The sequence below is a fragment of the Bactrocera dorsalis genome, chromosome 2 (genome assembly GCF_023373825.1).
Source record: "Bactrocera dorsalis isolate Fly_Bdor chromosome 2, ASM2337382v1, whole genome shotgun sequence".
In the NCBI taxonomy this organism is placed as follows: domain Eukaryota; kingdom Metazoa; phylum Arthropoda; class Insecta; order Diptera; family Tephritidae; genus Bactrocera; species Bactrocera dorsalis.
Window position 1 is genome coordinate 93850346 of NC_064304.1, and position 19173 is coordinate 93869518.

Below are 19173 nucleotides of genomic sequence, written 5' to 3' on the forward strand. Positions count from 1 at the left end.
ATGTAAAATTAAAGAAAATGTGAAATTAAAATGTATTTGATGAAACGTGTTTCAATATGATGCAATTTTCAATGGGAATTAATTGAGAAATAATCAGTTTAAATACTTCCATATAATAATTATTAATCGGGTGTTTTAATTTAAATGCGTACAGGTAATTAGTGCCTGGCCATAATGGAAAATGTTTTAAAAAGCGTTAATTTGGAGGCGTTCTCACACTGGAATAAGTTGTGCATCCTTTTATCCCTGGTAAAAATCAAAACGCACTATGAGCTGTGCAGTCTTAAGGGGGCTTTAGAGGCTTCAAAAATCGATTTTTTGAGGATTTTGTTGGGAGGGAAAGAAATAATTGATTAAAGCGAAATTTGTAGCGTTTATAGTTATATATTTACACGTCGTTTGACATTTTTTTGGATACGAAAACTCTGACATTCTGCTTTTGGGAAACAATTGCCCGAGTCATCTCGCATGTGCATTTGCGGGACAGTGGGCAGGATGCAAGTCCCAATTTTTATCAGAAAAATTCAAAGAGATTCATATTTGTTAATAACTTATCTTCTAGTAAGAAAATTTCAAAAAAAGTGTAAAATTCTACAAATTTTTTAAAATTGAAAAAAAGTGGTTTTTGATCAAACAAATTTCTTTATGTTGTTTAAAAATATGTTCAAACTTAACTTTTCTTAGTTTTTTTAGTTTAAATAGAAGATAATTTAATGCCAAAGATAATAAACTTTGCCCCAATTCCATAAGACGTTTAGTTTTTTATCTATCCTGTCGGCCAATTAAGAAAAATCGTTAAAATTAAAAATAGATAAATCGCGCGTCACAGTTTTCGCTTACTCCCCAAGCGTTCATTTATGTACATACATATCTGCTAGACGCTCAGTCACTATTTCCCTTCTAGCTTCGAAAATATTTCGAATTTCCATTTAAAACGTTGAGGACATATTCTTAGATAATTTTTAAAGAGATTTAAGCAAAAACAAATCTATTTTTAAACAGCTGCTGTAAACAAACTGCTAGACAGATCGCGCTCATATTTGCCATAGTAACTAAGGATAGTCCAACCAACTTAGCAAGATATTATACCTATACAATTTCCGAGTGATTTTTTGTCACAATATAAATATCCGTGTGTATTTGTGGATTGAAAGGAAGAAGAAGAAAAGAAGCTTTCTCGGAAGCGACAGGAGCAAATCTAACCAATTATTGATCTCTCCTGAAGATTTTTCCTTCAATCTCTTATCTTCTTGCAAATGCATAATTTATATTTAGTTATATACATATGTATATAAAAATATTTGAGAATTTTTAAGGTAGCACAAAATAAACGCTTTGGAAATCACAGTTTATACATTATATAAGTAACTTGGTATAGGAAATCATAGTTCTCATAGCTTAAACACGATTCGTTTAATTTTTTAGTAACTGTGAATTGAAAAACATAGTTTTTTCATCTATGTTGGTCAAAATCTATTCCAAACAAACTAAATATCGTACTTGTATGATAAAATATATGTACAATAAATGTACAAACCTATTATGAGATCATACATGGTATTAGTATTTATTGCTCATACTTACATATATACATACATACTCATACATATATATACAGTATAATTAACATATTGAAATGTAGTTGGGATTTTACATATTTTCAGATGCGCATGCAGTCATTTCATCCTGCTCGTGTAAGCCACTTTACATATGTAACGGGTGATTTTTTTGAGGTTAGGATTTTCATGCATTAGTATTTGACAGATCACGTGGGATTTCAGACATGGTGTCAAAGAGAAAGATGCTCAGTATGCTTTGACATTTCATCATGAATAGACTTACTAACGAGCAACGCTTGCAAATCATTGAATTTTGTTACCAAAATCAGTGTTCGGTTCGAAATGTGTTTATCGACAAATTTTGTTCAGCGATGAGGCTCATTTCTGGTTGAATGGCTACGTAAATAAGCAAAATTGCCGCATTTGGGGTGAAGAGCAACCAGAAGCCGTTCAAGAACTGCCCATGCATCCCGAAAAATGCACTGTTTGGTGTGGTTTGTACGCTGGTGGAATCATTGGACCGTATTTTTTCAAAGATGCTGTTGGACGCAACGTTACGGTGAATGGCGATCGCTATCGTTCGATGCTAACAAACTTTTTGTTGCCAAAAATGGAAGAACTGAACTTGGTTGACATGTGGTTTCAACAAGATGGCGCTACATGCCACACAGCTCGCGATTCTATGGCCATTTTGAGGGAAAACTTCGGACAACAATTCATCTCAAGAAATGGACTCGTAAGTTGGCCACCAAGATCATGCGATTTAACGCCTTTAGACTATTTTTTGTGGGGCTACGTCAAGTCTAAAGTCTACAGAAATAAGCCAGCAACTATTCCAGCTTTGGAAGACAACATTTCCGAAGAAATTCGGGCTATTCCGGCCGAAATGCTCGAAAAAGTTGCCCAAAATTGGACTTTCCGAATGGACCACCTAAGACGCAGCCGCGGTCAACATTTAAATGAAATTATCTTCAAAAAGTAAATGTCATGAACCAATCTAACGTTTCAAATAAAGAACCGATGAGATTTTGCAAATTTTATGCGTTTTTTTTTTTAAAAAAAGTTATCAAGCTCTTAAAAAATCACCCTTTACATAAATATGAAAACGTAATATTTAGGCACGACGAGCATTATATAATGTATACTGTACGCGTATGGGCTAGATTTGTGAATGATTCAGTTAGTGGCCGACGTGGCACCGATGAACTTTATAAAAAATCTATTTCTTGCCAAAAATATAATTTGTTTATTTTACTCGAAACCCGAGATCAATGCCACGTTCCATGGAATCAAGGTGACCGCGTGTACTCCTATATAAAAAAATTCGGATAACTTTTAGTCTGTAGTGACACTTTTGTGCGAAAAAATACTTTATTTTAATTTCTGACTCTGCCATAAGCAGTTTTCGAACACACGACACAATCGATTGTCTTTTATATACATATGTACATAGTATGTATGTACGAGTATGCAGCTGTTGGCGCTCATTTTTAATACTTTATACAATATTATATATATCCCGACAATTAATATCACGGTTACAGCTTTTTGCACACATGACTTATGAACTGCAGAGTGGTGAATCCCAAATTAATCTAATTGATAAGTATAGGATAAATGTACGTACATACATACATAAATAGATATGTTTAGCCTGGGCATTACTACTTTTCTAAGAAATTTAATCGTGTGTATTAAAAGACATAGTTTATTTCATTCAAAAGTATATCCATACATTGCACATATTCACACCTTTTGTAAGTAGATATAACTATTTTTCTCAGAACTTTAACCTAATATTATTACCAATAAATATTTATAAGCAAATGCGCGATAAGTTTTGCAATACTTTAGTTCCATCCCATTTATTATACATATATTGCAATCAGACTTATATTTTGCATAATCGATAGTTTTGCAATCCATTATTTACAGATCTGCTGTCTAAATTATATGCCTATTATAAATATTAACAAATTATTGTTTATATTTAGAGTTTTAGATGTGTTTAAGTGAGGGTCTTCCACTTCATCAGTCGAATGTTCAAATGGTGACTTTAAAAATTCCAAATAGAGTTGACTCATGGTAAATCCAGTAAAATTATGGGAGGCACTCCTAAAACTCACTAATCTTTCCCAGATAAATTCTGGTTTGTATAGTAGGGTTTCTGAAAAAATGTTAAATGAAATTAAATCGTAATTCCTTCATCACACCAATTCTAATAGCGAGAGTATAAAAACACTTTTCTGCATAAAACTTTTCTAACTCTCCTGTATTTTAATGTTCAACAAAAAATTATTTTTCATATTTTTTAGGAAATCAATTAAAGTAAATATTTTTTTTTTGCAATTTTTCAAATTGTTACGTCAAGTGAGAAATAGGCAGTATGGACGACAAAGATCCGGTATTAAAATTTTGGACTGAATTCACCTGCGCCTACCCATATTCGCAAAAGATGTGTAATGGTTTCTCAAAATTGTTCCGTTTCGTTTTCGACAACCACTTGGACTCGGTGGGCACATTCGACACAATGTTGTTGTCATCCTTTTTATTAATTTTCCTAGCATTTTTGGTCGTAACCATGCTCACGATATTCGAAAAAGATCAGAAGGTATTGATACATTATATTAATATATTGAATATTACATGCAAGTATGTATTATTTATTATTGTTTGTACTCTAAAGTCTTTGCAGCAAATAAAAGATAAAGTTAGGCATTCAACTGCAGTTATCGCCCAGCTCGCAGCAACTTTATGGACCATAAGAGAAACGAAATTCAAAAGTATCTCGCCGGAAGGATATCGAAGAATAAAGGAAAATAAAGAAGCAATATTGGCTTTAAAAAATCCATCACAATCTGTGGCGATGGATATCCCAAAGGAAGCACTAGAAAAACCGAAGGAAGTGAAGAAAAAATTTGTTAGAGGTTTCAAGCCCTTTAAGGGGGATTTATCACCACCGCCAGCGAAAAGTGCACCGTACTCTATTTTGAAACGGTCAAAGCTTGTTCAGCAAAAAAAGGCTTGCAGCCTTTCCATTGTACAAAGTAAAAGACCAAAAAATTTACGAGTTGTTGCTAGCACTGTTTCGCTCAACAAAAGACAATCAGATTCTACAACACCAAGGTCCACTAGCGAGGGTGCTGAAACTAGAAATATTGGCTCAACAAAAGTAGTTCGGAAAGCATAATTTGGAAATATTGTGAAATGATTTAGATCAATACATGCATTTGAGCATTTTATTTTAAATGTAAGGCCATTTTAGTAAACTAATAAATTAAAACACTTGAATTTTGTGAACTAATCAATCAGCAAGTACAGAGGCTCAAGTTCGGCGCAGTCGTAATTAAGGGGTAGTAGGGCTAATTCGTGAAAAACAAGGCCCATTTTTATGATTTTTTCCGATGAAACAGTTAAAATCTATTTTTAAAAACCAATGGTTTAACATATTATCACATTTGAACTGCAATATCTTCAATTAATCAGAAGCGTTTCGGAAACAATTGAATTGCGGTACCGCTCATAAGACGATACTGGATCATTTGAAATCAAAAAACCAAATTTCATTGTTAGATAATCGCTTGCCTAGGTAACGTTGAGTGAAAGCGTGATCAATGTTATACAAATCTTTTAATCCATTTATTTACAATAGTAATTCCTATTAATATCAAAAAACTACTAAATATTTTAAAATAATTTTTTTATTCTATATTATTATTTGAAATAGTTGAATTCTTTCAAAGCATTTTTATTCTAAATATACCCATAATTTTATAGCATATAATTTTGAAAGAAATACGGCAGCACCCACAATCTTTGCAATCAATATTACAATAGGGGTATTCTCTTGCTCTTGCAAAACCCGGTGCACGGTGCAAGCATTGCAGATTTACAACGGCACAACAACAAACACACGCAGAAAAATATTTGCAAGGGCTGTGAAATATGTCAGACCAAAACCCGTGTATATTAGCGTGCAATGTCACGCAAAAATAAAATTGCAACCCTGTTGTAGTTGCCATTTTACATAAAGACATATTACGTCGTTAAATTGTTGAGAAAGGTAAATTTTAATTAAATTTTATAATTTCTAAGTAAAAATACATGCAGAAGGTGCGCCAATTCACAATAGCCATGCACAATAGTCATTTACAATAAATTGACTGAATCAGTCGCTCATATATCACTAGATTCTGCAATGGGTGCTCTCGTGCCCTTGTATATTTCGGTGTAGTATTTTTGCAATCTGCAATCATGCAAGAGCAAGAGAATACCCCTAATAGTAATTGCTATTAATATCAACAAACTGGTAAATACTTTAAAATTATTATTTTTATTTTATATTATTGTTTGAATAGTTGAATTCTTTCAAAGCATTTTTAATAAAAATTAAAAATTTTTTATTCTAAATTTACCCATAAATTTATAGCTTCAAGTTTTTAAAGTAAGACGGCAACACCCATAATCTTTGCAATAAATATGACAATTAAAAATTTGACATTCCGATTTAGCTTTGCTGTGTCATTTGGATTTTGTAGTATTGTTGCGGTACAAGGATTGTAGAAGTTAAAATAACTAAAAGTAATTGGCGAAAATGGCTTCTGAACGCTATAGTTTCTCATTAACTACTTTTAGGTATAATTTATTAAATTTATATAAAAACATAACCTAATGAATGTCCTGTAATGTTTTCAGCCCGTCTGGTAAATTGGTGCAATTAGAATATGCTTTGGCAGCTGTTGCTGCTGGCGCTACATCAGTGGGAATAGTTGGTAGGTGTTCAATAATATACATAGAATCAAAAATATAAATCTAGATGTCGTATTTCTAGCTTCGGATGGTGTTGTTATTGCTACTGAAAATAAGTACAAGTCGCCTTTATATGAAGAACATAGCGTTCATCGTGTTGAGCCAATCACTGATCATATTGGCATGGTGTACTCTGGGCTAGTACCAGATTATCGCCCACTTCTTAAAAGAGCTCGTAAAATGGCTCAACAGTACTTTTTAGTCTACAAAGAGCCTATGCCAGTATCGCAATTAGTTCAACAAGTTGCTAATGTGATGCAAGAATATACACAATCAGGGTAAGGAAATCTGTAATATTAAAAGTCATTCCATATTCAAATAAACATTTGATTTAGAGGTGTGAGGCCGTTTGGTGTATCTTTACTGATTTGTGGTTGGAATAATGGAAAACCCTACCTATTCCAATGTGACCCCACTGGTGCGTTTTTTGCGTGGAAAGCTACTGCCCTCGGTAAAAATGCACAAAGCTGTAAAACATATATGGAGAAAAGGTATTTCCATCTTCTTTGGCTTTGAAATTACACAATTAAGTTTTAATATTCTGTAGATTCAACTTACAATCAAATAACTCTGTTTCTCAATCACTGGATGATGCAGTAGTCGATGCCATGCGCACGTTAAAAGGTGGATTTGAAGGCGTAATGACTAAAGATAACATAGAAGTAGGAATCTGCACCGAAAAGGGATTCAGACGTTTAACACCCACGGAAATCGATGACCACCTATCTAATGCAAACTAAGTTTGCAGAAAACTCAAATTTCCCAACATTATTTTTTAATAAAACGTAATTTAAATAACCACGACAGAAAAATAAAATCGGTTACAGTATATTTCGGTTTATTTTATTGAAAATAAGGTGTTAGTTCAAACCAATAGTTTCAACAAACCCGCAACATGTATCTGGATCAAATAAAAATACATTGCAGTGGGGTGCTTCTTTCTTAGAAACTACTTTGATAATCTCTTGGGCCAAAACTCCTCCCACTACTGCCGCAGCAGGTGAAACTTGTGCGAACACATTCTCAAAGTATTCGTCAGATAACGAGCTGGCACTTGTTATTTCGTTTCGAATACGCTTCAATTCTGAAATATCGGCGTCACGAGTTTTATAGCAAGGATCGCGGTTGAAGGCTTCTCTAAATTCTTGTAGTACGCGCAATAATATCAAAGCAGGTCCAGTACGCTTAAGTTTCTTTTGATAAGCCGGAGAATTGATGTCGAAATCCACAACTGCACCGAATGATGGAAAATTCAAAGTACGCTGGATAGAGGCAGTGACTAACTCAGTTTTTACTTTTTCGTTTGGTTTCGAAATTACTTTATGCTTTGCCACATCCCTGAAATATATTGAACATTTTAATTATAATCAATTATTATAAGGTGTAATTATTAATTGTAATTACTCAACAAAACTGTGTTCTTGCAGATCTGCAAAACAATAGCCAAACATTCCCCAAACATCACCAGCAAAAAACTTTACTTGTTTTTCACGACATATATTATTAACACGTAATAATTCCGAGTTGGATGCACCGATCACAACTACAACATCGAAATTTGCGAAGTAATCAGCTTCTTTGGTTGAAAGCGATTCTATATCGGCTGATATCTCGACCATTGGGTTTAAAGAACGCGCTCGTTCAATTGACGCTTCTGCACGATTTTTGCCGATCGCAGCACGCGGCGCTAAAAACTGAGCGCAAAAATCCTCTTCTGTAACAATATTTTCATCTAGCAACTTTACGGAGTGAACACCGGAAAGAATAATATTTTTTGTGACTTCTGCACCAATTCCACCCAAACCAGCAACTAATATTTTTGCTGTGCGGAGTCTGCAATTGTTAAAAATCAAAGTTACTATAAATTTACTTTAAGCTTGCTTGTATAAAAACCTTTTCTGTGATTCTAAACCCCAAAGTCGAATTTGTCTGTCATACAACTCATTTTCAGCTTCTGTTAGTTCTACTCCATTAACACTTTCATTTTTATCGACGTCCATGATTTTATCAAATATTATAATTTATTGTACTTGTAAACTAACTATATACTTTTGGTTGAGAATAGAAATGCTAAAAGAAAATTTGCAAATAAAAACGCCGACTCTCAGTGCTACCAACTACCAAAGTGACCACCAAATTAGTTTATCAACAATCGATTTCACTATCGGTCGTGGTCATCAGGTAAAATTTCCTATAATATATATTACAAAAAAGTGACTCGCGTGTGGTTAGCACTGTTTTAAATAATTACGTTTTTAAAAGATATTATTATAGTTAATTTTCTTCGAATTTTGTATAATTATTAAAAATATTTATCCCATATCATGTTGCCGATTACCACACGCTGAGTAATTTTATATATTTTCCACCCACCTCTATTTGATTGCCTATCGATTTTTTCGGTGTTCATATTGTGGGGTTTGCTTGCTATTTGTGCTATTTTTCAGGGTTTTATATTAAAAAATTGCAATCATTAATTCATCAAATAGAAAAATGGTGCGAGGAGCAATGCGGGGAGGTAGACCAATCCGAGGTGGACTCCATCGGCCACCATTCAAAAAGACGTTCATTCCAAGACATCCTTTCGATTTGACTTTAGTTGCTGAGGTTCTATTTCCAAAAGTGTCGCCTGTAATTGATGATTCTAATCTCACTGCAGCCCTTTTAAAGCGTAACCAAGACCTCAGTCCAACCCCAGTTGAGCAAACTTCAATTGGAAATTTAGTGACAAAAGTTCAGTCAGTTCTAGATAATCTGGTGGTGGCGCCTGGCGATTTTAATACTTGTGTAAGTTACAAAGGTTTAATGTTTTTTGCTCCGAAGTACATAATTAATTTCTATTATAGCAATTGGAGGAAGTGCGTCAAGTGGGATCATTTAAAAAAGGCACCATGATTTCTGGCAATAATGTAGCCGATATCGTTGTCATATTGAAAACATTACCCACAAAGGAGGCGTGCGAGGCATTGTCAAAGAAAGTGGAATCTGATCTTAAAAATGCTATGAAAACTGAGGTATTAACAAAAGCCGATCAAATTTACACAACAATACATGATCGTGGATTTGATGTGGCAAACTGGCAAGCTAAAGTTCGTATTTTGATAGCAACACTTCCTCAAAATTTACGAAAATTGGAAGCCGATATTCACCTTGACCAGAAGCTAATGCAAGCACATCTCGCTGCTATTCGGCATACAAGATGGTTTGAGGAAAATGCTCATCACTCTTCTATCAAGGTGTTGATTCGCATATTAAAAGATCTCACAAGAAGATTTGACGCGTTCGCTCCACTTTCACCTTGGATGCTCGATTTAATCGCCCATTTATCTATTATGAATAATCCATCTCGTCAAGCATTGCCTATAAATTTGGCATTCAGACGTGTTTTTCAGTTGCTTTCTGCTGGATTATTTTTGCCCGGTTCAGCTGGTATAACGGATCCATGTGAACCAGGTCATATTCGAGTACACACTGCAATGACTTTGGAACAACAAGATGTTTGTTGTTTAACTGCTCAAACCCTCTTACGTGTTCTTGCTCACGGTGGATATAAACATATACTGGGTTTGGAAGGAAATACAAGTATAGTTCGAGAAATGTCAGTATGGAACGGAGTGGTAGTCTCACCTCTAGAGCCGGTGTATGAAAAGCCTGCTGATAAGAAAGATGGCGAAGGTGAGGAAGATATGGAAGCTGTAGAAAATGATGGTGTAGCAGATGACGATACAGTCGAGTAGATTTACTCTATTCTAATAAAACCCATCTTTTTACATTTAATTTAAACTGAAACTTATGAAAATAAATTCATGTCACAAACTGGTAATTGAAAACTTTTTAAATTATTTATTATTTCGACAAAACAATATCATATTTTATTTAAAAATAAATGGTATAATTCTTTATATGGGTTATTTTTAGAAAAACTAATTGAAATTAAATAGAAATGTGACGCCACGTTAAAGGTGAATCCTCATTCACATCAGCTGCAATCAATTTACCTAGTACAGAATCAAAATATTCTGCAGATATACCATTTGGCTCACTTACTTTAATACATATATCGCATATCTTTAAAATATTGCCTGCTTCCAAATGCTTGGTAACAACAATAGATTTTCCTAATTTGCTCTTACATTGTATTTCACTTGGAAGTATAGTTCTTAACTTTATCTCTTTCAAAGCCAATTCAATAATTTTTTGATGACCAAGTAAATCCATAATCTGTTCTTTATTCAATGTACGAAGCTTTTCTAATGTCTTAATTTCATTAACTAGGCTTCCAAATTCGTGAGGTTCCAATGAACATTTATGATCTGAACCCCTCTGATTATTATCTAAAGTAAAATGACGCTCTATAATTCTAGCACCTATTAACACTGCTGCTTTACTTATTTCAATGCCCTTTTCATGCCCGGAATATCCTATAACTATATTTGGATACCGCTCTTTCAGACGAGTTATCATTTCCAAAAAGCAATCATCTGGATCAGTGGGATAAGAAGAAACACAGTGCATTAAGGCATAATTAGTTTTGTTACTCTGTTGCATTATATCAACAATTTTCTCGATAGTTTCACTCGTTTGCATTCCTGTAGACACAATTAGCGGAGTATCCATTTTAGCTGCTTTCCTCAAAAGCAGCACATTGTTAGCATCGCCGGAGCCTATTTTTATAAAAGGCACATTCAGCTCGTTTAGAAAATCTAAAGATATCTAAAAACAATGATTTTTGGTTATAAAATACATATATGTATTTACGAGTTGGAAAGAAATTCAAAAAATAAAAAAAAAAAGATTTCATAAATATATTAGAGGTTAGAAATTTAGTTTTTTTTAAATAAAGTTGACATATACATATACCATATTGATGATTATGTTTTTTATTTTAATATACAAACGTAATGTGCTGTTCATTTTATATTGATTTGGAAAGAGTTAATATTATTTTTCTAATAATTTTAATTTTTCCGTTAGTTTATTTTTTCCTACTTGCCTCATTTCAAAATTTGAGTCTATTGCAATTAATTGAGAACCAACTATTAATATAAATATATGTATATATTAGATATACTTTTATAATACACTATACTAGTTCTTACCTCATCCATGGCTGATGCAGTAAAATCTATTCCAACACTATTTGCATATATTTTTAATTCTCTATACTGGGTTTCGCTAAATTCAAGAAACTCTTTGTGTTCACCATAAGTCTTGCCAAAGGAATTCTCTGATATATATGGGCGTTTAAGGGCTGTTTCAGAAAATTTTGCTGGGAGGCAGGATTTTTGAAATTTCACACAGTCACACCCTATTCTCTAAAGTTATATAAAAGTAATATATAATTACATACACATATATATTGATTAGGCTAATTGTGCATACTTAAGTTCATACATACTTTGGCTTCTGATATCATTTCCTTTGCGGTATTGAAATTACCTTGATGATTTTGCCCTATTTCCGCAATTATATATACAGTATCGCCATCAGAAAAAATATTTTTATTTCCTAATTTTAATGCCGTCATCATAAAGTATTGAATTTGAAAGCAACTTTATTAATTAACAGCTCTAATTAAGCAAACGATTTAAATAAACCACAAAGATGCCAGAAGGTAAAAAGTTAATTGATTATGAAAATTTAAAAAATGTCAGTTAAAAAAATCTAGTTAACATAGAGGGTATTCTTCATTATAGAACTATTGGAACCGTAAAAACAGTTATTTATTTATTTTTATGGAAATTGCGAAACAGTAGGGGTATTCTCTTGCTCTTGCAAAACCCGGTGCACGGTGCAAGCATTGCAGATTTACAACGGCACAACAACAAACACACGCAGAAAAATATTTGCAAGGGCTGTGAAATATGTCAGACCAAAACCCGTGTATATTAGCGTGCAATGTCACGCAAAAATAAAATTGCAACCCTGTTGTAGTTGCCATTTTACATAAAGACATATTACGTCGTTAAACTGTTGAGAAAGGTAAATTTTAATTAGATTTTATAATTTCTATTTAAATTATAAAGTTTTGTTACAGTTTTTTTGTTAAAAATGCATGCAGAAGGTGCGCCAATTCACAATAGCCATGCACAATAGTCATTTACAATAAATTGACTGAATCAGTCGCTCATATATCACTAGATTCTGCAATGGGTGCTCTCGTGCCCTTGTATATTTTGGTGTAGTATTTTTGCAATCTGCAATCTTGCAAGAGCAAGAGAATACCCCTAGTAATTTTGTTATATAACCACTCCGAATTTTCGGGAAATGGATGAAGAAATACAACCCTGTGGTTGTTTTCATTCTCTTTGTCTCAATCATACGCTTGTCACTTATTCTATGATTGCAGTTGTGTATTTACATATACACATTTTAGGTTAGAATTGAACCGGTACACTCATCTTTACCGCTTGGAAAGTAATATTTATACCCAGCATTAAAAACGTAGTAGCTATTTAAAGGTCTTAATGGTAGTAGGCATATAATAAAAGATGAACGAAACTTTTAATGCATAAAAATGTATTATTAAAATATAAATTATTTGTAAATGAATATCAGACAAGAACAAAAATTAAAGAACACTTTATCAAAAGTTATTGATATAATATATATACATATATGGTTAAAAAATTTCTCAACTTTATTTATAATAAACTCATTACTATAAATATATAATAATTAATTTAACAAATATAATATTTTTTAAAGCAAACTATAGTTCAGTAGTTATAAAATCAATAAGTTTGCATGGACTTTATTTACATAAAGTAAATTCTAAACACAAATGTATACGAAATGGATCGTTCGGCCATATTCTGTTGTATTGAACCGATTGTATGTTGATAGTATTCGTGCGCTGGGTTAACTCGGCCCGATTGTCAGTCTTTGTGTGTTCGCTCTTCGATCTTCTGGTAGCTGTGAAAAATTTACTAAAAATATTTAACAATATTTAAACAGGGAACACACTTTAGATTTGCCATTAAAAAACGTAAAAATTACAAGTACACACGTTTAAAAACGCAAATAGCTAACCAATATGGCTGACGTAATGAATATTGACAGCATAATTTCACGATTGTTGGAGGTGCGTGGTGCAAGGCCTGGAAAGAATGTTCAATTATCGGAGAGCGAAATTCGTGGGCTTTGTCTAAAGTCGCGTGAGATATTTCTATCACAACCTATTTTGCTTGAATTGGAGGCACCATTAAAAATCTGTGGAGACATTCACGGTCAGTATTATGATTTGTTGCGTCTCTTCGAATATGGCGGTTTTCCACCAGAATCCAACTACTTATTTTTGGGAGATTACGTTGACCGTGGAAAGCAATCTTTGGAGACTATTTGCTTGCTTTTGGCGTACAAGATTAAATATTCTGAGAACTTCTTCCTGTTGCGTGGTAATCATGAGTGCGCCAGTATAAATCGCATCTATGGCTTTTACGACGAGTGCAAACGTCGCTATACCATAAAATTGTGGAAAACTTTCACGGACTGTTTCAATTGTTTACCAGTTGCTGCCATCGTTGACGAAAAAATATTTTGCTGCCATGGTGGTCTCAGTCCTGATTTGTCGTCAATGGAACAAATTCGACGCATAATGAGGCCAACAGATGTCCCCGACCAAGGTTTGCTTTGTGATTTGTTATGGTCTGATCCCGACAAGGATACTATGGGCTGGGGTGAGAATGATCGTGGAGTTAGTTTCACATTTGGCGCTGAAGTTGTTGGTAAATTTCTTCAAAAACATGATTTTGATTTGATTTGCCGTGCTCATCAAGTGGTCGAAGACGGCTACGAGTTTTTCGCAAAACGGCAATTGGTGACGCTGTTTTCAGCACCTAACTATTGTGGTGAATTTGACAATGCCGGCGCTATGATGTCTGTGGATGACTCTTTAATGTGCTCGTTTCAGATATTGAAACCGGCAGACAAACGTAAAAAATAAGCGAAACACATAGTCGCTGCTGCAAGTGCACCAATAGAAACATCAACAGTAACAACACACTATAATAGTAATATGTCTAAACAAGAATATAGCAACAGCAAAATATAAGACGAAGTAATTGTTAAAAAGTTGATTTGATATATAAAATCAAAAGGGGAAGGAAAACAACCAGTTTTACAGACATGGAGCTAAGAAGTAAACAAACAATGCAGAGAGATGAAAGAAACAAAAAAAAAAAACACAAATTAAACAAAAACATTAAATTAACAAAAATACTTTTTCTTAAATTTTACTTAAATGTAATACATGTAATTGCATGAATAAATCAACAACAAACGGCACTTCTCACTCATTTTGACCGAGCCAATATCTTACTTTTGAGTTAATCAAATCCTGGTAATCGATTGTTATATACTTTTTATAATAAGTCTGTGTTTTAAAACCATGTGCTGAATTAACTCTTTGTATAACGACGCTACTCTGGAAAAAATAAAACAAAACTATATTTTACTCTCGATGGACAGTAAGAAAAATTATAGCTCTATAGCTCATACTAACAGCATTAATTTCTTTAACAGTGTAATAAAAAAATTATTTAATATTTCAAATGGATGTTTGGAAAGAAAAGGCTTCGATGGGAGTGTATATTCTGTTATTAACCAGCTGTTCAAAATTTTAGTAGGCTACATCATTTCATTATTCCTGCGGCTAGTGTTCTTGTTAGTATCATTTCGTCGCTGGTTTCCTATTAAGAGGAAGTTCAATCCATGTAAATTGTAAAGTTAACATGAAAATTTTATACACACGCATATATACATTTAATTTCTTTAACTTTATATTTTGGAACTAAGTAAAATAATTTCTGCTAAAATTTTTGATTGTCATGAACAATAGTACCCTAAAATAAGATGTTTTTCATATACATATAAACATATGCTTACTATTATTAATCAATATCTGTATTATTAAACATCATTTGTATGTATTAATAACTAAATACATTATATACAACTTATTAAAATGAATTAAATAAATATTTGGCGTAATATTTGGTTTATTTTTTCTGAATTGAAGATGTGAATAACTGCTGTTTCTGATAAGTCACAACTCACATTGTTATTATGTTAAATTAACTAAGAACAAACCCGTTACCGTAATTAATCAGTTCCAGGAAGAACACTTGGTATGATATTAAGCAACGTAAAATGCACTAAATAACAAGCAGGAAAGAAAAATGTATAAATGGGACTTATGGTAGTATTTCTATAAATGAAAATATAATTTTATGTTGGATCGGTAAGGTGTTCCGATTTTACATATCACTTTATTAAGCATGGTATAATGAATGTATACATATATATAATACTTTTTGTGCCTTCTAAAATAAGGAACTCAGCTTCTCACTGAATAGTATGTAAGCTATTATATCATGGACGGGCTAGTATTTACTTATTGTCGGTTTGTACTGCTGTCAATTTGTTTGCATTGTTAGCAGTAGTTGAATCTTCCGGAGTTTCCAAATTTTTAACTATATCATTATCAGGTGAGAAATTATTTTGCACTGGAGAATCTGCTTTTGATACTGCCTCCAATTCATCAGTAGCTTTCACTGGTTGAGGTTCTTCTTGGAGCTTTGTGTTCTCCTCACTACACTTCTCTTGATTCTCTGTTGTTTCATTATTTTTCTTTTCCATATCCTCTGGCAGATGTTGCTCTCTGAGAGCGTCAGGATCGATACTTTCAATTAGACCGCGTAATCGCTCTATTTCACCGCGGGCTTCTTGAAGCTCGCTCTGTAAATATGCCATACTATCAGCTTGATGCAGAGCATCTCCCAAGTTATGACGCAAAAAATCGAGAGGATTTTCAGGACGATCTTTTACGATTCTCACAAAAACTTTCGTCAATGCTTCTATTACACCGGAACGCTCCAGATAGCGGCGAAAGTCATCACGTTTTGGATCTATTGGCTGTTAATGAAAATACAATAATATTCCCGCTAATAACAAACTTTGCTATATACCTATTACCTTGAACGCCATTTTTTTGCAGATTTTAATTTAATTTGGTCGTAAAAGCAAACGGGTTGTAAAGCAACAGGATTTCAAACCCACAAATCAACACAAATGTCAAAAAATCCTAGCAAATATTGTAAAAATATCGGATAATCGAAAGCACAGAGTTGCCTTTAGATGTACTATATAAATTTCAGGCTTCCCTCTTATTAAAATGTAATCAACTATAAAAGCACCTGAAGAGAAAAATATTTATATGAAATTTATGTAGCTTAACCCAGATAGATGACACAAAGTAAAATGCTACAATTTATAATAGCTTACACTGCAATATCATACGAAATGAATTGATCGAATTCTGCTCAACACGCAGGGTGCCAATTTCCTTCAACTTATCTATTTCCAAGTTCCGAACCGATATAAATTAAAGCTGGAATTCCTCCTACTATAGCGCCCTCTGTTTTTCATGTTTGTAGTTATAGGAAAATGGCTATAGAGAACATACAATAATTAAGGGGGGAGCCTGCTTTAGGAGGCCTAAAAAAGGCAGTTTTTCGTGATTTTTTTTAGGATAGAAAAAAACAACCAAATGTAATGAAATTTTTACATCATTTTATTACATATTTAAACTTACAAAAAACATGTTTTAAAATTTAAAATATCGAAATACAGCCCACTTTCATCTACTTTTGTGCACCACCGCGCAATTGAAGTGTCCAATTGGCGGGCAAAATGTAGGTCGCAATTTTTGTCTGAAACAAAAAAATCAAATGGATAATTAATTTTTATCAGTCCTTCTTCTATGTGAACCTAAAAAAACCCAAAAAAAATGCGAAAATCAAAGTTTTTTTAGATTTGAAAAAAAAGTTGCATTTTTCACCAAAAAACCTAACTTCAATTTACTAAAAAAAATAGTTTAGAATTTTGTTTTCAAGAACTTTTTAGGTTCACAGAGGAGGTAATAAGATACTGAATCTAATAAGCTTTGGTTTTATACGATTGGTTTAATACCTTTTTTGTAATTTTGCCCGCCAATTTTGGAAAATCTTATTCTTAGATATATTAGGAACAGATTTAAGCAATAAAAAAAATCGATTTTTTGAGCCTCCTAAAGCAGGCTCCCCCCTTAAGAATTAATTAATTGTTACAAGTTCTCTGGTTAAAGCTTCTAGAAATGTCATCAGTTAAGTACACATCACATAATAGCTTATATGTATATACTTATGTAAATGTATTTACATATACAAAGTTCGTATATGACAGGTACGCACAGGAAATGGTTTCTATTTCACTCCTTCTTTCTTGAATTTCTTCTAAGTTCGTTTCGCAGTATTAGGCAGGAAACTTGCCTGCCTCCATGTTAAATTTTAATGTACATACATCTGTTTATATGTGAATGTATGTGTATACTTTTATATGTTTATTGAAATTTATCGCATTTTTTGTTACAAATACGAGTAAATATATGTAGTTTGCTCTCATTTTTATTTTGATCAGCATATTATGTATACATGTACATGTATATGTATATATGTATATTACTGGTACTGTTTTGTATGAACTTATTTTACATGAGTTGAAATGCGAGATATCAGGAAGTTGCTGCAGAGACACTAGCAAAAACTACCAACAATAACTGTTTCCATACAATGGCCATTGCCCGATCGTCAACTCGCCTCTATCCAGTCGCCGCTAGCAAGCAACGAGCAAACAGCGTCACCACCAACGCAATACAGTTTTCACCTTCAATTTAACTGTTTTTACGAGTTGATCCCGACTTCTCCCTGCAACTCGCTGCGCGCCCTATGTATAGCATGGTATTCACTGTGAAATGTAATTGTATGTATTTCTCTAAAGTGCTTGTCGTGATCAACAGGCAACACTGTCCAAAAAAGGTACGAATGAAAACAATTAACAAAAAAAAATAATATAAGAAATAAGCAATAACAAAATACAAAATTAAAAGCGAAAATACAGCACTCTTACCAAAGGCCATGATATTGGCAGTCACAAAGCGTTGTTATGACCATGGATAAATTGTTGGTTGGCTTTGTCGACGTCTGGGCTTTGTACTTCATATCATCCGTGGTTGTGAGTATATGAGCTCACGTTTATTTTTATTAGATATATACATACAGCAAATCCATGCATCACAAATGTCAACATACTATAATATATAGTTAATTACCCCTAATGCATTATTAATATTTGTTATTTATATATATTTTATATACGAATACATCATAAATTTATTTGTTATTGTTTTTTATGTTACGGAAACGGGCATTAAAATGTTAAAACTAAGTGCAAGCATATGCCTTTACAGCGTACTGTAAAATTACTCCTTGTGTTCGTGGATTGATAACATAGGTGAGTCATATGATGCCTTTACATAACAAAAAGCTAATGTACATACATACATATGTATGTATATAAGTGAAGAAATCCCAGTGTTTTTTCTCACCAAGAAACTGCTAATTTGTGGAAATCGTCGACACCGGACAACTATAGCATATGTGGTCGTTTGAACTAATCCACAAGTAAGACCATAAGTTATACAATTCCAAATAAGAAACATGTGTACTAAGTTTTGCGGAGATTTAAATTTGTTTTACCCAGTTATCGCTAACGCGGATAAAAAGACGAACGGAAGAAAAAATTGACAGGTACACAATACTATTATACTCTGTGCAAGATGTTGCATGTGTACAACACTAGAGTATGATATGTATAACATTGGTTGTGCACTTCAAATGGTCCATAGTAGCTTGACCATGTGCTGAAAAATTTAGCACGAAAAAATCCACTTTCAATAATGCGGATAAGTAATAATAGAGAAATAACT

The 19173-nt window shown here is 33.1% G+C and overlaps 7 protein-coding genes across 10 annotated transcripts; 4 read left to right on the forward strand and 3 right to left on the reverse strand.

Moving 5' to 3' along the window:
• The first annotated feature begins 2667 nt into the window (after positions 1-2667).
• LOC105230859 (uncharacterized) lies at positions 2668-4850 on the forward strand. 3 transcript variants are annotated; one of them, XM_049448269.1, is made up of 3 exons: positions 2668-2853; positions 3875-4170; positions 4246-4850. In XM_049448269.1, the coding sequence occupies exons 2-3, from the start codon at positions 3946-3948 to the stop codon at positions 4747-4749; spliced, it is 729 nt and encodes a 242-aa protein (XP_049304226.1). In that variant the 5' UTR covers positions 2668-2853; positions 3875-3945; the 3' UTR covers positions 4750-4850. The 3 variants fall into 3 exon arrangements, with proteins under 3 accessions (XP_049304226.1, XP_049304225.1, XP_011210159.2); XM_049448268.1 differs by having other exon boundaries at positions 3931-4170; XM_011211857.4 differs by lacking the exon at positions 2668-2853 and having other exon boundaries at positions 3258-4170.
• Positions 4851-6034: 1184 nt separating this feature from the next.
• Positions 6035-7199, forward strand: LOC105230861 (proteasome subunit alpha type-2). Its single transcript, XM_011211860.4, has 5 exons — positions 6035-6194; positions 6255-6331; positions 6391-6646; positions 6704-6859; positions 6916-7199. The coding sequence occupies exons 1-5, from the start codon at positions 6154-6156 to the stop codon at positions 7106-7108; spliced, it is 723 nt and encodes a 240-aa protein (XP_011210162.1). The 5' UTR covers positions 6035-6153; the 3' UTR covers positions 7109-7199.
• Positions 7190-8494, reverse strand: LOC105230860 (SUMO-activating enzyme subunit 1). The gene is made up of 3 exons (XM_011211859.4): positions 8262-8494; positions 7773-8201; positions 7190-7706 (listed from the first exon to the last, which is right to left on the reverse strand). Exons 1-3 carry the CDS (start codon positions 8366-8368, stop codon positions 7229-7231), a joined length of 1014 nt encoding a protein of 337 aa, XP_011210161.1. The 5' UTR covers positions 8369-8494; the 3' UTR covers positions 7190-7228.
• A 248-nt stretch (positions 8495-8742) lies between these two features.
• Positions 8743-10198, forward strand: LOC105230862 (interleukin enhancer-binding factor 2 homolog). Its single transcript, XM_011211861.3, has 2 exons — positions 8743-9155; positions 9215-10198. The coding sequence occupies exons 1-2, from the start codon at positions 8862-8864 to the stop codon at positions 10103-10105; spliced, it is 1185 nt and encodes a 394-aa protein (XP_011210163.1). The 5' UTR covers positions 8743-8861; the 3' UTR covers positions 10106-10198.
• Positions 10184-12010, reverse strand: LOC105230863 (sialic acid synthase). 2 transcript variants are annotated; one of them, XM_011211862.4, is made up of 3 exons: positions 11767-12010; positions 11468-11683; positions 10184-11081 (listed from the first exon to the last, which is right to left on the reverse strand). In XM_011211862.4, exons 1-3 carry the CDS (start codon positions 11896-11898, stop codon positions 10302-10304), a joined length of 1128 nt encoding a protein of 375 aa, XP_011210164.2. In that variant the 5' UTR covers positions 11899-12010; the 3' UTR covers positions 10184-10301. The 2 variants fall into 2 exon arrangements, with proteins under 2 accessions (XP_011210164.2, XP_029408150.2); XM_029552290.2 differs by having other exon boundaries at positions 11808-11967.
• A 756-nt stretch (positions 12011-12766) lies between these two features.
• Positions 12767-14654, forward strand: LOC105230864 (serine/threonine-protein phosphatase alpha-2 isoform). Its single transcript, XM_011211864.4, has one exon. The coding sequence runs from the start codon at positions 13405-13407 to the stop codon at positions 14311-14313; it is 909 nt and encodes a 302-aa protein (XP_011210166.1). The 5' UTR covers positions 12767-13404; the 3' UTR covers positions 14314-14654.
• Positions 14655-15594: 940 nt separating this feature from the next.
• LOC105230865 (c-Myc-binding protein homolog) lies at positions 15595-16503 on the reverse strand. The gene is made up of 2 exons (XM_011211865.2): positions 16344-16503; positions 15595-16283 (listed from the first exon to the last, which is right to left on the reverse strand). The coding sequence occupies exons 1-2, from the start codon at positions 16353-16355 to the stop codon at positions 15759-15761; spliced, it is 537 nt and encodes a 178-aa protein (XP_011210167.2). The 5' UTR covers positions 16356-16503; the 3' UTR covers positions 15595-15758.
• Positions 16504-19173: the final 2670 nt, after the last annotated feature.

What these genes read in the sequence shown, in the direction of transcription:
- LOC105230859 (XM_049448269.1), top strand. Translation starts at nt 3,946, where the DNA reads ATGGACGACAAAGATCCGGTATTAAAATTTTGGACTGAATTCACCTGC. An exon ending in TATTCGAAAAAGATCAGAAG is followed by an intron (nt 4,171 to 4,245) that starts GTATTGATACAT and finishes TGTACTCTAAAG; the next exon opens with TCTTTGCAGCAAATAAAAGA.
- LOC105230861 (XM_011211860.4), top strand. Translation starts at nt 6,154, where the DNA reads ATGGCTTCTGAACGCTATAGTTTCTCATTAACTACTTTTAG. An exon ending in TACATCAGTGGGAATAGTTG is followed by an intron (nt 6,332 to 6,390) that starts GTAGGTGTTCAA and finishes TCGTATTTCTAG; the next exon opens with CTTCGGATGGTGTTGTTATT. An exon ending in CAAGAATATACACAATCAGG is followed by an intron (nt 6,647 to 6,703) that starts GTAAGGAAATCT and finishes CATTTGATTTAG; the next exon opens with AGGTGTGAGGCCGTTTGGTG.
- LOC105230860 (XM_011211859.4), bottom strand. Translation starts at nt 8,368, where the DNA reads ATGGACGTCGATAAAAATGAAAGTGTTAATGGAGTAGAACTAACAGAA. An exon ending in GGTTTAGAATCACAGAAAAG is followed by an intron (nt 8,202 to 8,261) that starts GTTTTTATACAA and finishes TAACAATTGCAG; the next exon opens with ACTCCGCACAGCAAAAATAT. An exon ending in CAAGAACACAGTTTTGTTGA is followed by an intron (nt 7,707 to 7,772) that starts GTAATTACAATT and finishes AATATATTTCAG; the next exon opens with GGATGTGGCAAAGCATAAAG.
- LOC105230862 (XM_011211861.3), top strand. Translation starts at nt 8,862, where the DNA reads ATGGTGCGAGGAGCAATGCGGGGAGGTAGACCAATCCGAGGTGGACTC. An exon ending in CTGGCGATTTTAATACTTGT is followed by an intron (nt 9,156 to 9,214) that starts GTAAGTTACAAA and finishes TTTCTATTATAG; the next exon opens with CAATTGGAGGAAGTGCGTCA.
- LOC105230863 (XM_011211862.4), bottom strand. Translation starts at nt 11,898, where the DNA reads ATGATGACGGCATTAAAATTAGGAAATAAAAATATTTTTTCTGATGGC. An exon ending in AAATGATATCAGAAGCCAAA is followed by an intron (nt 11,684 to 11,766) that starts GTATGTATGAAC and finishes ATATAACTTTAG; the next exon opens with AGAATAGGGTGTGACTGTGT. An exon ending in CTGCATCAGCCATGGATGAG is followed by an intron (nt 11,082 to 11,467) that starts GTAAGAACTAGT and finishes CATTGTTTTTAG; the next exon opens with ATATCTTTAGATTTTCTAAA.
- LOC105230864 (XM_011211864.4), top strand. Translation starts at nt 13,405, where the DNA reads ATGGCTGACGTAATGAATATTGACAGCATAATTTCACGATTGTTGGAG.